General features: G+C 44.6%; 1 protein-coding gene across 7 annotated transcripts in view; it reads right to left on the minus strand.

Moving 5' to 3' along the window:
• Positions 1-5,925: 5,925 nt before the first annotated feature.
• Positions 5,926-13,862, minus strand: part of OVCH1 (ovochymase 1) — a 37,884-nt gene continuing 29,947 nt past the window's right edge. For 3 of the 7 annotated variants that reach the window (XM_068661756.1, XM_068661746.1, XM_068661764.1), the window contains 9 exons: positions 13,665-13,700; positions 12,329-12,553; positions 11,355-11,519; positions 10,614-10,646; positions 9,828-10,035; positions 8,907-9,070; positions 7,538-7,639; positions 6,330-6,463; positions 5,926-6,162 (listed from right to left, as the gene is read on the minus strand). In XM_068661756.1, the coding sequence (XP_068517857.1) occupies positions 5,992-6,162; positions 6,330-6,463; positions 7,538-7,639; positions 8,907-9,070; positions 9,828-10,035; positions 10,614-10,646; positions 11,355-11,519; positions 12,329-12,553; positions 13,665-13,700 (1,238 nt within the window). In that variant the 3' untranslated portion in view covers positions 5,926-5,991. Of the gene's footprint in view, positions 6,163-6,329; positions 6,464-7,537; positions 7,640-8,857; positions 9,071-9,827; positions 10,036-10,613; positions 10,647-11,354; positions 11,520-12,328; positions 12,554-13,664; positions 13,701-13,862 lie in introns of those variants that run through there. The other 4 variants (XM_068661771.1, XM_068661796.1, XM_068661780.1 and 1 more) reach the window with 4 other exon arrangements.

Genomic DNA, 13,862 nt, shown 5'->3' on the forward strand with positions numbered 1-13,862 from the left:
CAGAGGTGTGACACAACCAAGGACGGAGCACATCCTTCTCAGAGTTTGATGTGATCTTCAGATGAACACAGAGCCATGTCCACGTGGTGGCAGCAGAGGAGGCAAGTGAGAAAGCAGCCTGGTGAAGGCTAAAGATAAACGCTAGTGGCCTGAGCATTTCTTAGTTAAACACACAGTGGTGTAGGCATCTTCAAAATGAGGTGTGATGTTCCTGGAAATAATACAGTGGGCACCCACCTGCACCTACCCAAATTCACACAGCAGCCTAAGCATCAGCTCATTGACAAGCACCTGTCACTGTCAGCAGGTCAAGCTGTATTGCTATGTATACAGTACCCCATGCAGCCCTAAAAACCCCTTTTCCCTCTCAGCCTCCAGCAGCATCTAGAAATGAGGAGCAGGTTTCACCAGCTGGAAGAGGGCAGCGAGAAGGGGCAGAGTTTCCCTCTGTTCTCTGGAGGCACAGCCACGTAGCTGCATAGAGCCTGCACCCTGTGTGTTATCAATGTGACACCCACCCATAAGGGAAAGTTTGCTGTTGCCCATACCTCTGGGAAATTGAACTAAAAATCTAAGCTTTACAGAAGCCTGCAGCTCACTTGCCTTCACTCAAGCAGCATGGAATAGCTGAGAAAAATAAAAAATTAAGAAATAAAATATGGGTGCTGTTTGGACCCACAGCCTTGTACAGGAACTGCAGGACAAGGGGTAAGCTGTGTTGAACCCACACTGTACAGCGTCCTTCGCTCAACAAGCTGGCCCTACAGTTATTCCCCAGCCCCATGCCATGTGTACGCACACACTCCTCATCTCTCTCCCAGGAAGGCTGTTTCAGCTGTCACAGATCAAGGATAAAGAAAAATGAGCTTAATAAAAACAGAGGCAGACACGAAAAACCCTCAAGCAACTAAATCATGGTTTTCTAGTAGCAGAAATAGATGGTATAATTGAGTCTGTTGCATCCTTTAACAAGTCAGCTCTGCTTCACCTCTTGCAAGCCAGCGGGGTGCATCCTTTCTTCTGCCCCACCACTATGAAAGGCTCCAGTAGCTAAACAAAACACCCAGCACTCCCTAGGCTCCTCTCCAGCAGGACTGTGTGGGTATTTCAATTCAGGTCACCCCTGTTCAGATCTCCAGGGAGCTACAACGTATGCTTTTGCTGATATTAGGGTTTGGGGTAGCTCTTTGTCATGGAGATCTGAAGCCTGGTTTCAACATGATCTGTGCTTGCCATTACCTAGGATTCCTCCTCATAATCAGTGCAAGAAAGGGAGGACTTGGCAGTGGTTAGGGACCCTGGGGCACCTGTAATTGACTGTCTTCACTGATGAACTGCAAGTCTTCACTCAGGATCCATTTCTACTCTCTGATCTAAGTGCTAGGGATTTGCCACCCCAAAATGAGACTTCCACTTCCTCCTCTTCTGCTCCTCTTTGCAAACATAAGCGTGGACACTCATGATTTTAAAGCAGGGCTTGCTCCTGGCATCACACGTTCATGGCTCAGTTCCTGTTCTCTGCTTATAGCACACGCTCCTCAGTTCTAACCTCCAAGATCATCCACCATACCCTGTGATGACCTATCTGTCCCATCCCCCTTTGAGTACTAAATCTCATACACAAAGAGAAGTTATATACAGCTTAGGGGCCACACTAGAAACATTTATCTGAATGCAGTGGGAAGCAGCACATCACTCGCCAGGAGCTGTCCACTACAATTTGTCGTAGCGAGCAGACACCTACCCACAACACACTGATTTCCAAGAGGAAATGTGAAGCACTTAAATCTAGCACAACTCAACCTTGTTAGTCAGAGCTGGCAGCCTAAATATCTCATAAATTACCACAGACTCCCTTATACATCAGTGGGGATGATACAGGGTGACAATGTTTCTACCAGGTACCCGAGACAAGGAAGAGACAAGATCTGGAGCCTTACACCAAGCTTTAAAACCACACAGGAGTACAACAAGGATCAGCATAGCTAAACACAGGATAAGTCGATTAGCCATATCAATACTCACAGCCAATTTCAAAAGGCATTTTGAATACAAGAGAAGCCAGATCCCACACGCTTTGCTGAAGTCCCAGCAGATTTCCCCCTTTTACCATCATCCTTTTCAATAGACTGGTTAGAAGTTAGTATTTATTAAGCCAGAGACCACTATTCTCTCTCAAAGAAATCAAACTATTTATGCTCCCCTTGATACACATGAATTTCAGGATCTGCTAGTCAGCAATAGATTTTTGCTGCTTTTCACAGAAATAGGGCATTTAATGGGTCCATTCAGGAGTAGCAGCCAAGCAACTGTAAGTTCCTCTTGAGCAGGCAGGCCCAGCTAATTTCAAAATGGATTGCTCTGCAAAGGAAGGATAGCACTTCCCAGATCACAGAAATGGTTTACAGGGCCAAGCCTCCCATAAAATAGTCTCTTGGTGAGCGCTAAAGAGTTTTAAAGTGTGTCAGAGAAACCATTAGGCGATAAAAATTCACAGAGCAATTTTGCCAAAGAAAAAGCATAAATAAGAAGTGCATCATTTTTCTCCCAGACTTTCTCACCAGTCAGCTGCGTTCAAAGAGCTATGCCACAGCTAGTCAAACCAAAGGCAATTAAAAGTGGTGGCTGTCTTATGTCAAACTTTCAGCTTGTGCACTTTAATGAGAAAGGCAGCAATTATATAAATGGCTCTACTAAACACAGGGAGAGCAAGGAGTACAGCAAGCATGGATTCAATCCTCTGTGTGTCTTGAGAGGAAAAATAGCAGCTCATCCTTATTTGTGTGTGGGTGCACTCGCTGTGTATCCAAAGAAAACACACACACAGACAGAACTGGCTCTTGCAAGGAAACATACATGCTAAAACAGCTTCCAGACAGTTCAGAGGAAGGAAAAGCAGCATCTCATCTACTTTTCTTCAAGGACACACTGATCTGCTTTTGAGTTTGTAAGTTTTAGCTATGTCAAATGTTACAGATTCTTCCCAGAGGGCTTTCGGCCTGTATACAAATAAGGCATGCTACTTCGAGCATTAAAAGGAAGAAATCTGAGCCCCAACATTAAGCACAAGCTATTCTGAGAGAAAAGTAATCAAAACACTTTTTTCTTTTGAAAAAAACTTCATGCCCCTCATCTTAAACCAGCACTTGCTGAAATGAAAAGAAAATGTTTATTCAATCAGCAGCTTGCAGTTTCATGATGCACTACTTTTAAGGGAAGAGAAAAAACACAAAGCAAGACCGGGAAGCAGCATAATATCTCTGTTGCAATTAAGCAGAGTATGCCTTTTTGATAAGAGAATCAACTTCATTCAGTAACTGCTAATGGTCGAGCAATTCTAGAAACATCAGGCCATGTTGTGTTCATGGCCACTAAAAAAAATTAAGACAACTATTTGAGATTTCACAGTTCTGTTTCTTGTGCCATGAAAAATAGCTAGACATGCTTGAGTGCAATGCCAAGCAGGAGCCTTCCTTCCTTCTTCCTCTAAACCTTGAAATACAAGCCCCAGAGTCCAGAGGAAGCCAGGTTGGCATGAATTGCACTGATGGGCTGTTGGAGGAGAACTTGCCTTCTGATTTTGAACACCTGTGCTGGCAGCATAGTCAAAGCACACAAGTTACAGCTGGTGAGTACACTTATTTTGCCCTGTTTAAATGCAAAAAAAAGTCAGTGTAGAACTAGAGAAAAGAGCTTGCTAGGATCTATGCTTTCAGGAAATTATGCTGTCAGGAAATACTTGTCACTAATTATGCAATTCCACTTTCCCCACCCATGCATCCCTTTCTCTTCAGTATCTCTCTCCTTTCAAAAGGTGCAAGCACAAGTAATTCTTGGTTCTGCAGCTCTCTTTTCCCCCATGAGTAAATTTACAAAATGAGAGTCAGACTTGCTTGTTGAAAGCTGGAGGGAAAACTTCGCTGTAGGCAGTGCTGTACCTCAGTGGACTGGAGACTCCCTCTTCTCTTACCAGATGCCTCTGCATCAAACAGATGGTCCATAAGGAAAGCAAGCAGCAGATCTTGAGGGACAGTGTAAACAGCAGATGCCCTACATGCTCATTTTAATTCTAGCTCCACACTAGAAGCCCACATTTTATATAACAACACTTCCCTTACCAGGTCAGTAATTACCCCTCTTAGTAGTTGGCTGCCCACTTGTAGATCAATAAATAAAAAAATAAATAAAATGAACATTAATTGCCTTTTTTTTTTTCTCCAGCATTACCACAAGTTTTCCTAACACCTTCCTCCCAGGGAAATTTAAGCTACAGATTTCCCCCAAGGCAGACTGGGGGGGATGGTTCCTGCTGCCTCCACGAGTGCACCCCAAAGGCTGGTTTCCTGCTGCGGCTCTGCCCAGCTCCCAGAGGCTGAGCAGCACCATGCCTGGGATGAGGCAGCACATCCTCAGTTTGGATGAGGAACAGTTACTGGCAGGTCAGGAGTCCTGGGAACAGTTTCCCTTCTCTCTACCTGCCTGCCACCAAGAACAGCAGACGACTGACCCATCCTACCCTTGCATCTCTAAAGGTTTCAGTGGGCAGGTTATTCACCCACTGCTGCACGCAGGTTCTCAATACAAAGTCTCTGCAATCGGTGACACAGCACTGAATTACAAGCCCTAAACTGCTCTATTTGCACAGCTGAAAATGCACTGGGGAAATCACATCTTTGAGCCAAAACCCACACCATAGTTACTATCATGGTGGCAGAGCAATTTCTTTTTATATTTTTTTTTAAGTTAGTTATAACACAAGCCAGTCATCAGCAACGACAACCTGACAAATACTGCAATTTACAGCTCCACTAGTTCAGGGGAACTATTATTTCTATAAAAATTGACTGATGTTTTCTGACTTCTGCTAGCGTATCTGAGGTTTCCTTCCAAAAGTATCATGGGACAGGGACTGAAGAGAGAAGGGTTTCTTTAAAGCAACACAGATAGTATTTAAGTCAAAAGGTCATGTGCAACTTTAAATTTATTAAACTATTGTACTTGAATAACACGCGGTATAAGAGTAGGCTGTAGTTCTTTAGCCATTTTGGCAGTAGGTGGTGGCCAAGGTCCCAGCCATGAGGTTGCTTTATCACCAACACCTGCATTCATATTTTCATATTTAAGGAGACTAACATACAGCAGACTGGAACAGAGCATCCTATCCTGTTTAAAGGATAGATTTGGATGTCATGCACAATAGTGCTGAAACCAGAAGAGATTGATGGAGGCAATAGAAGTTTCCTGGCTTGTAATTCAGTGATATATGCTTGTAGGCTTTATTCACAAATACACTTCACTTCCAAGTCTAGTTTTTAAGCTACCAGCTAAAGAATTAGATAAGTCAGCCACCCCTCTTCCTTCCTCAAGAATTTAGTGTTTATCCAAAAGTATAGTTAAAGCCTTCCATTAAAAAAGAAAAAAAGCACCCCAACTCCCCACAAATTGAATTGTGTCAGCATGGCCTTTCCAATATTAGACAAAGCTAAGAGCTTGTCACAGATGAAGCTCTCCAAAGCTTGAAGGTATATTTACAATGGATGAGCCATCATACCAAATTCCAGATTGCTAAAAAGGAAGTGAAGTACCACTGTTGCTAAAGCAGTTCATCTTAGCTATCCACGCTATGGCAATGGCATTTTAGAAATGACTTACCTCTGGTAAATCAGGTTATCTGAGATGATCTGAGATGAGCAGGGGTTACCAATTTTGTTTTGACAGATGAGTACCAGCTGTGTAGAGGACTTGACATTAAGCATGCATCTAACCACTGAAGAAGCATACATTTCCTACGCACCTCTCTGTAACTGAATTCTCAGAGCTATGGCATCACAAGTTGTGCTGCAGTAGAAAGACTTCTAAAACTGAGCACTCAAGGCGGAGCTGTCAAACCAGAAGTTCACAGGAAGGTGACCTGAATCACAAATATTTACCTAATGTACTCTGCAAGCTCTTTATTGAGGAATAACAAATGAACACCTGAAAGCCTCCTGTTCAAGTCAAATTTTTTTGGTTTGTGACTGATGAAATCCAGTCTCTGTAGGCAGAAACCTTGGTGTAGACTGTTGGTGACTCTGGATGGCAATTGTCACTGGCCCAGCTTGCAATACCGACCAGCTTATAATGCCCATGGGTCCCACAGATAAGTGGCCATCCAGAGTCCCCCTGAGAGAAGGAAAAGTAAGGAGAGAATGAAAGCACGGAGTTACCACCCATCAGCAGCATCATAAGCATTCAAAGCCAGTAAGTTCAGGGAGGGCATGGTGTTGAGCCCTGGCCTGGACATGTACATTTGAGTACAGCATAGCACTCCCACCCCTTCAGTTACGTACCATGCAAAAAGCTGCCCCAGCAGATCTTGCACAGATGTTGGTCTCTTCAATATTTTGTCCCCAGTAGCTCACACAGGCCTCATAGGAGAGGAGGGAAACCTCCACTTGTTGTAGCCTGGAACCCTGTTCCTCCTCTGGAAAATGCAATGGTGTCAGGTTGACTACCTAGGTAGGAGTCATGCTGCACCAACTGCCCCAATACCACTCCTGGTATCCATTCAGAGCACTTTTGGGGACAGATCCCAACTTGCAAGTAACATCACCCGATATCACACAGATTTTCATATGTTTCAGAAGAGCATCTCTCTCCCCCCAGTCATCCAGACCCAGCTTGGCTTTTGCCATCAGTGCAGCTCAGAGCCTGGCCTCCTGAAGCTGGTTGACATGCAGCTGCCATGGGGATCAAGCTCATCAGCAAGGAGCTGTAATAGGATGGCAGTCACTGGTGGGAAGCATGCATGGTACAGAAAACCTTACAGGCCCTATACCTCTCCCTTGTCTTCCACAGGGGCCACCAGCAGACCAGAAAGGTTGGCCCAAGCCCCTAAGAGAGAGCAAAGCCAGCACACCACCAGGAACAAAATACTCTTGCAGGGTATGGATGAGCACACCTTCTGGCAGCACCTCCAAGTCCATCATCACCCTGCCAGCTTTCCCAGACTAACCTCCAGCCAGCTGGTAGCTTGCTTCCTTGCTGCTATCTGTGCTAGACTGTGGCTCAGGGCCAGTGGGACAGGATGCAGACAGGCTGCTTCGGCTGTGTTCACTCACATGTTCTCTGCATCTCCTGGTAGATAGGTCAATTGCTATTTGGAACTGGGGGGTGGCACAGCCCTTGTTCAGTCTGAAGATGGAGGAAGCAGTTTTTCCTCCCCTGCCACCAAGCTATCCCCAAGGAGAAAGGAGATGCTGTCACTGGGAGACATCACAGGCCAGAAGCCCCAGGCATCAAGACACCATGGGAGTGATCTCATCTCCCATGAGTTCATTCCCCTTTGCTGAGCCTCCACCTTGGCTTTGCCTTTCCAGAAGTGGCTGCTTTCTGACAGAGAAGGCAGTCCAGCTCCTATCTGGAAACCATTTCACACACTGCAGGCAACATTTGAGGAAGGGATGGTGCAGATCTTGCCTGGCACTGCCCCCAGTCAGCTGTCACTGCCCTCAGCAGGCCATAGGTGCTCTCTCACACCAGACCAAGGCACACTTACCACCACCAGCTCCTCTCTCTCCCCATCCTGCTGTTAAGCATCTTGCATCAGGGCTTACTTCTTCCCCACTGCCTGCTAAGCAAGCCACCGCTGTAGAATCACCTGTGTTGGAAGACAAAGTCTCTGTCAGTGCCAGGAACAGCTCTCTTGCTCTTACCCCTGTCAGTCCCCTGCTTTTCTTGCCTCTTAACTCACTGCTTCGCTCCCCCTCCCCTCCTGTGATACACCACGACGAGACTGCAAAACAGACGAGGCAGGGCTTTAATAATGTATATGTTCCCTCGCTGTACGTGCTGAATGCCTAAGAGCGCTGTTTTAATGAGTCAGATCTGGCCTTCTCCGAGCACCACTGTCTGAGGTCACAGCACAGTCAAACTGAGCATCTTTTGAAGGCAGCTTCTGGAAGGTGAGAGAGGAGACCCTCCAAAACAGCACAGAACCAGGACCTGGGAAGAGGCTTTCCTCAAGCCAGTTTGTCCCAGGATCTCTCTCCCTGAGGGACAAAGCCCCATCATCAGTGCCCACAGGCAGTGTTTGGGGACTGTAGCACTTTGTGTGGATACAGTCACCATGACATACAAAGATCCACACACTTATTTAGCCTCATTCACTGCCCTGGTTTTGTGCACCAGCTCTGTCTAGATCACATTCCCCCACTACTTAACGCTCTCCCCTTTTTCTTTCCCCAGGTCCTGCCCCAAGCTACACATAATATTAACCAGAAAAATAACTTCTCTCAGCTCTACCCAACTATTGCACTTGGTCATATAAAACCTAACAAAATATTCCTCTAACAAGGATCTTCCAGGCATTTTAGGCAAAAGGCATAGGCAAAATATAAGCTTATTCTCCAAATTTCAGCCCCTACCTCAGGTACATTACTTTGCTACTGGCAGAAAGGTGAGTACCATTAGTGCTGTGCATATAAATAGGGGGGAGGAAGGGGAGGGAGTGTGGCACAGCTCCCCTGGGACATGCATGCTTCTTTTTGATTCATTAATTTTAATGGTCACAGTACAGCTGTGATGGGTTGGGAGACAGCTAGAACAGGAGACTAGCAAAGATCACCTAATCACACCTAGCCTACACTCACACCTTAAAGTCACAGGCAACTTTGCTTGGAGGAGCCTGCTTCAAAGCCTGCTGAAGACAGCAGAAGCATTCTTAATTCTCATGCTGTATTTCAGCCAGATAGGAAGCAATTCTCCCCAAAGGCTTGCTGCTCATTTTGCTCTTCGCATCCCTTACTGAACAAGACAAATGCCCTCCCACCCCCCTCCTCACACACACAAAACACTGTGTCCCACGTCAGAGTCTTACTGTAACTATTAACCCCATCACAGTTGGGTGTACTGTGCCCAAGCAGTACCTGGCTTGATGGGTTCCTGCAGCTCCAGGAGTGCCAGGTCATTTGTGGAAGGGAAGCCACTGAAGTTATGGTGTGTGTGCACAGCTTTCACAAGCACAGGGCTGTTACTCTTCACATTTGGCAACACGTGTATTTTTCCCAGGACTACTTCATCCATTTGAACACTGAACAATGAAAAAGAAAAATCAAATATTTTCAGTCTAAGCAACTCCATAGCTCAACTGGAGGAGTCCAAAGTTCATGTGTAACACTTGCTGCCAGCTACACTCATGCTCCAAGACTTACAACTTTACATCACAGGGATTCTTTTGGAAGTCCCAGCTGAGGTACTGCTACTTTCTCTGCTGTACTGACAGAAGTTTGACTTCCATCTACAAAGCCTTGCCCCAGTTACGATTAACAGAGTCCAGAGGTGAGTCAGTCGCTCACCTTCTCAGGAATCAGATCCCAACAGGGACAGAGCCTATACTGAAGCTACAGATCTGGGTTGTATAAATGCTTTGATGAAACATTCGAGACCAACACCACAGGCTTCTACATATAACAAAGATGAAGGTTCATCAGTATCACGTGGCACCTCAGCCTAACCGGGGCTAGTAAATACATAGTGGGGACCACAGGCATAATACAGGTGTCAGCAGTTTTGAGGGCAGATGTCAAGTTCTCCAAGGACTGCACATACAATTAAAGTACGAGGTGCACAAAGCCCAATACTCTGTCTCTACTGCCACCACTGTCTGTGCTAGCAACATGAAGAACAGGGAGATATAAGCTACTGGAGGCCAGCTCAGGTTGTCTGTAAACATGTGGAAAACAATAAGACCATATGTATTTGCCATGAGTGATGAGATAGGTTAGAAATTGACCAGCTCTTCATGCTAATGAGCCTTCAGCATTCTTGGCTGAGAGGATGTTGCCCACCTGAAGTTGCAGCGTGCGGCTGTCAGGACCCATTTTTCATCTATTAGAACTCCTCCACAGAACTGGTGACCTTCATACTGCAGACTGGCCAGCCAGGGCCAGGACAGCAGGGCTACCTCGCGGCTTTCACACACCTTAGGCGTCTCATGGGGCTCCCCCAGTTCTTCTGTACTTGTTGCAGGCCCCAGCACAGTGAATGGATCCATCTCTGGAAAAAAAAAAAAAATTCTCTGGAATTATTTCCTTGTTGGTGAACTGATGAGCTCCAACACCAAGCACACAGACTGGTTCTGGACAGCCATGCCCAAAGGTTCCACAACAGCCCCGTGGTAGGATTGAAGTGTCCATATTGGAGAGTTAGGAACACTTTGCTTCTCAAAAGAGAAGGTATCCACATATGCTATATCAAAATCTATAGACCCTAACTAATACCAGTTGAGCAGGGACTTGGCACCTTGATACCTTAATACCTTGTGTGTGTACAGGCTGGCCAACATGCTGTGGGTAAGTAGTTCTTCACAGGTTTTTCGGGAAGTCACATTTTGCAGGTGAGAAGTACTTCCTGACTTTTTTTTTTTAAAGTCAAAACTGGTATTTATGAAGTGTTTCCTGTACAATAAATCTCCATTTCCCAAAATTAGTTCACTGAAGTGTTCCCAACTGACTCCAGTAACAGCAAATTAAACAGTGCATAAATAAGCTGAATCCCACCACCGCCAGCTTTCACTGATCACGAGAGGTGTTAGCATGAGAAAGGAAAGAAAACCAGAAACGAGTAGTATTTACTTTCTTCGGAAGTTGGTAGCACAGAGGATGAGTCTGGGAGAAAAAAATAACAGAACATGACCATTAAATACTTGCCATTGGCAGAGCTGATTTGGAGAAGCCTATACAGAGCTTTAAGGACTGAGGCACAACATTCCCCTTGTTTCACAGTGGGGCTCTGGATCATGCCATGGAAGCCAAACTTTTTTTAATACATGTAAAAGGCTCCCTTTATCCCTTTTCTTTGCCCCAGGAAAAGGCATAACCCTCTAGTAAGACCAGTGAAGCTCTCAAGCAAACGTTAGCACAGATGGATTAAACTGTTTGGCTTTCTGTTTCTTGTTTACAGTGTCAGGTTCCAGATAGAGGTTATTAATTAATCAGGGATCAGTTACATGGTGAGACTAGTTGTTCTTTCCAATATACATCTAGTTTAAACTAGTTGTTTTTTTTCTTTTTAAGGAAACAGCCATTCCTTGGGAACATTTCTATATTCGTCTCAGTGACAGTGAGAACTGTGGAGATACAAGGACTACCACCTAACACAAAGCACTTGGAGTGAGCACTGAATTAACTTACTGCAGTTTTGGATACATGAGAACACAGAAGAATATCTTGACGCCACCAGGGCAATAGTTTTAGGCAAAGTACCTTTAGCAAAAAATCATTACAAATTTGCCTGTCTGTAACCCTCAGTACTACTTTAGCAACAGGACATTTTTTTTGTGAAGCAGACATGGAAAGACCCAGAACATTACTTACATTGGCTACCATCTTCCAGGTCGCTTTGTGTTGGCTGCAGATACAGCTCTTCAAAAAGGATTTTGAAGCCTCTGTATCCCACAGATTCATCAGTTTTGAAGTGAAGGGTCAGGAAGCTGCTACTAGAAAACACACTAAAAGATTTTCTCTGGCCACATAAGCTAGCTGGGGGAAAGAAAAAAAAATACCATAGTAAAGTGTCAAATTGTACTTGGCAACAACTACAGCACCTACACTTATTCCCGGAGACATATCTTTAATCCAAAACCGTTTGGTACTGGAATAGGTTAGTGATGTCAAGACAGCTCTGAGGGCCTGGGGTCTTTCAAGAGGTACGCCTCCAGTGGTCTATGCAACATCACTCCCTGCTCAAGCAGAACTGAAGCCTAGTGCAACAGCCAAATTGCTCCCATACTCTACATGAATGTGTATCTCATACTTCAGTGAGATTACTTCAGCAACCTGTTCCCTAAATATCTATGTATGTGGGAAGAGAAGGGGAGGAGACAGTGGGAGAACAAGAAAGGCACGAAGCCGTTTCAGTGAGCACTTCTGTATCCAAAAAATCTTGATGCCCATATGGCACAAGGCAGCTTTGGTACTCACAGCAGTACCTGCTCCAGCTTTGTTTGAGAGTAAGATAATTACCAAGATACAAAGAATTAAAGAAAAAGGCTTTATACAAGGAACCGATGTAGTACCATCCCACATATCCATGACACTGGAAGTGGAAGTCAATAAGTAATGAAACCAGGCCACTTATACCTAAAAGGCCCTGGATGACAGAACTGCTCTCAATGGCTCTTGGTAAGCCTGATACCAACTTGACTCAGCTATATAGGCTTCTACTTCAGATACCTAATCAGACAGTGCTGGCCCCTCTCTCTCTCACCTTACAAACGGATGGAACATAGTCACATTAAATAAAAGGGATCAGAAAAGTAAAGCAACAAATAAGGATGAGTTCAACCTACCCAGGAGTCTTGAAGAGAGATGAGGTCCATCATAAATACTCAGACAATCCCAAATGCAGTCCCTTGTATCCTCAGTTACAAAGTCTTTAATTACAGCCTTCAGTTTATTTCCTGAACTGGAATAAACTGTCCAAGTGCAATTCAGCATGTCAGGGTAAACACCAGGGTAACTGGGAGATGTTATTTCAGTGGCTCCAACAGGAATTAGATCAAAGACTGGGCACTCTCCAAAAGAAAACAAAATAAAGAAAAGAATCATATCACTTACCCAAACCTGTTTCTGCATGGTATTTTTTTTTAAGCAGGCCTGTTGATATTGGAGAAAGCCAAGATTGTAATGCCAGGATGCAAGTTCTGTTGGCTGAAATTAGTTTGCATAGCTCCCAAGCACAAGTTCCACATGCAGTTTAAGCATAACTATTCAACCAGGAAAAGGGCGACAGACTTGAGTAAACAGACTTGAATTCTGAAGTGATCTAGAGGCCAGACATCAAGACCCTACATACAAGATCACTCGAAGGAAGCTTTCCAAATGGGCCAAATTCAAACTTAAACACTCACTAGCCACTCTAAGTCGCATGTTTCTCTTTCCTTGCATTTATAGTTGCCACTAAGCCAATCAAAATGAAGTATTCTATGCTGTGGTTGTGTTAACATTTTAATTACATGTTTTTGTGGACAAGTCTGCATTGTTTTCAGGAGTTTCATAAATAAAACACTTCATATCCAATGTCTACCTACTGGCTAACATCGCACCACATTTTATTGTGGTGAAAGGGCAGAAGTCCACCAGGCTTCCTGGGCTGAGAGAAAATATGCTGAACCTGGTAGAAACATAGAAAATATAGAAGCTTGATGAGGCTTTTAAGCTTTCACCTTGAGGGTCTCTATTAGCTCAACATCTAGGGATATGCTTCAGGCAGGCTGGCCAACTGAGCAGAAGTTAAGTGCTCATGCAGAGCAGGGAGATAAGTTCAAGCATCCCAGATCCAATATATTTGAGTTCATTGGAATTAGTGGAGGGTTTTTATTTTGTTATAATACTCTCCAGGTATCTGTTTCACCAAGCATGCATAGCAGCTCTGATAGCAGGAACTGAATATAAATACAGTAAAAGAGGGATACACTGAAAGAACAGAAGACATTTAGTATTAACACAGCTAATGTTGCTTGTGACAGTCTCGTACTCATGTGTTCACACTTACTTGTGACAGAGATTATTGCCTAAGCCAGAAATTCAGAACATACATTAAGAGGCGGGGGCACTTTTTCTTTTAAATAGGCTTTTTCTTTCTTCCCTCTCACCAGCTTTGTAGAAAGTTAAAACCTGTCTTACCTTTGTCAGCATCTGTCATGTTTCCAGGTTCCAGACCTAAAAGGAAAGCACTGCCTTACCAGAGGCACATGAATGCAGAGGATGTAGGAGCATGCTGGGGACTGGAGCCTGAGCCAAGAGCAGCTCATAGCCAGGCTGCAGGGGAGTGGAAAAGGCACCTCCTGGTGTTTGGAGCTGGGGCCTGGACTGCATATTCAA

Source organism: Anas acuta, chromosome 1 (genome assembly GCF_963932015.1).
Source record: "Anas acuta chromosome 1, bAnaAcu1.1, whole genome shotgun sequence".
NCBI lineage: Eukaryota > Metazoa > Chordata > Aves > Anseriformes > Anatidae > Anas > Anas acuta.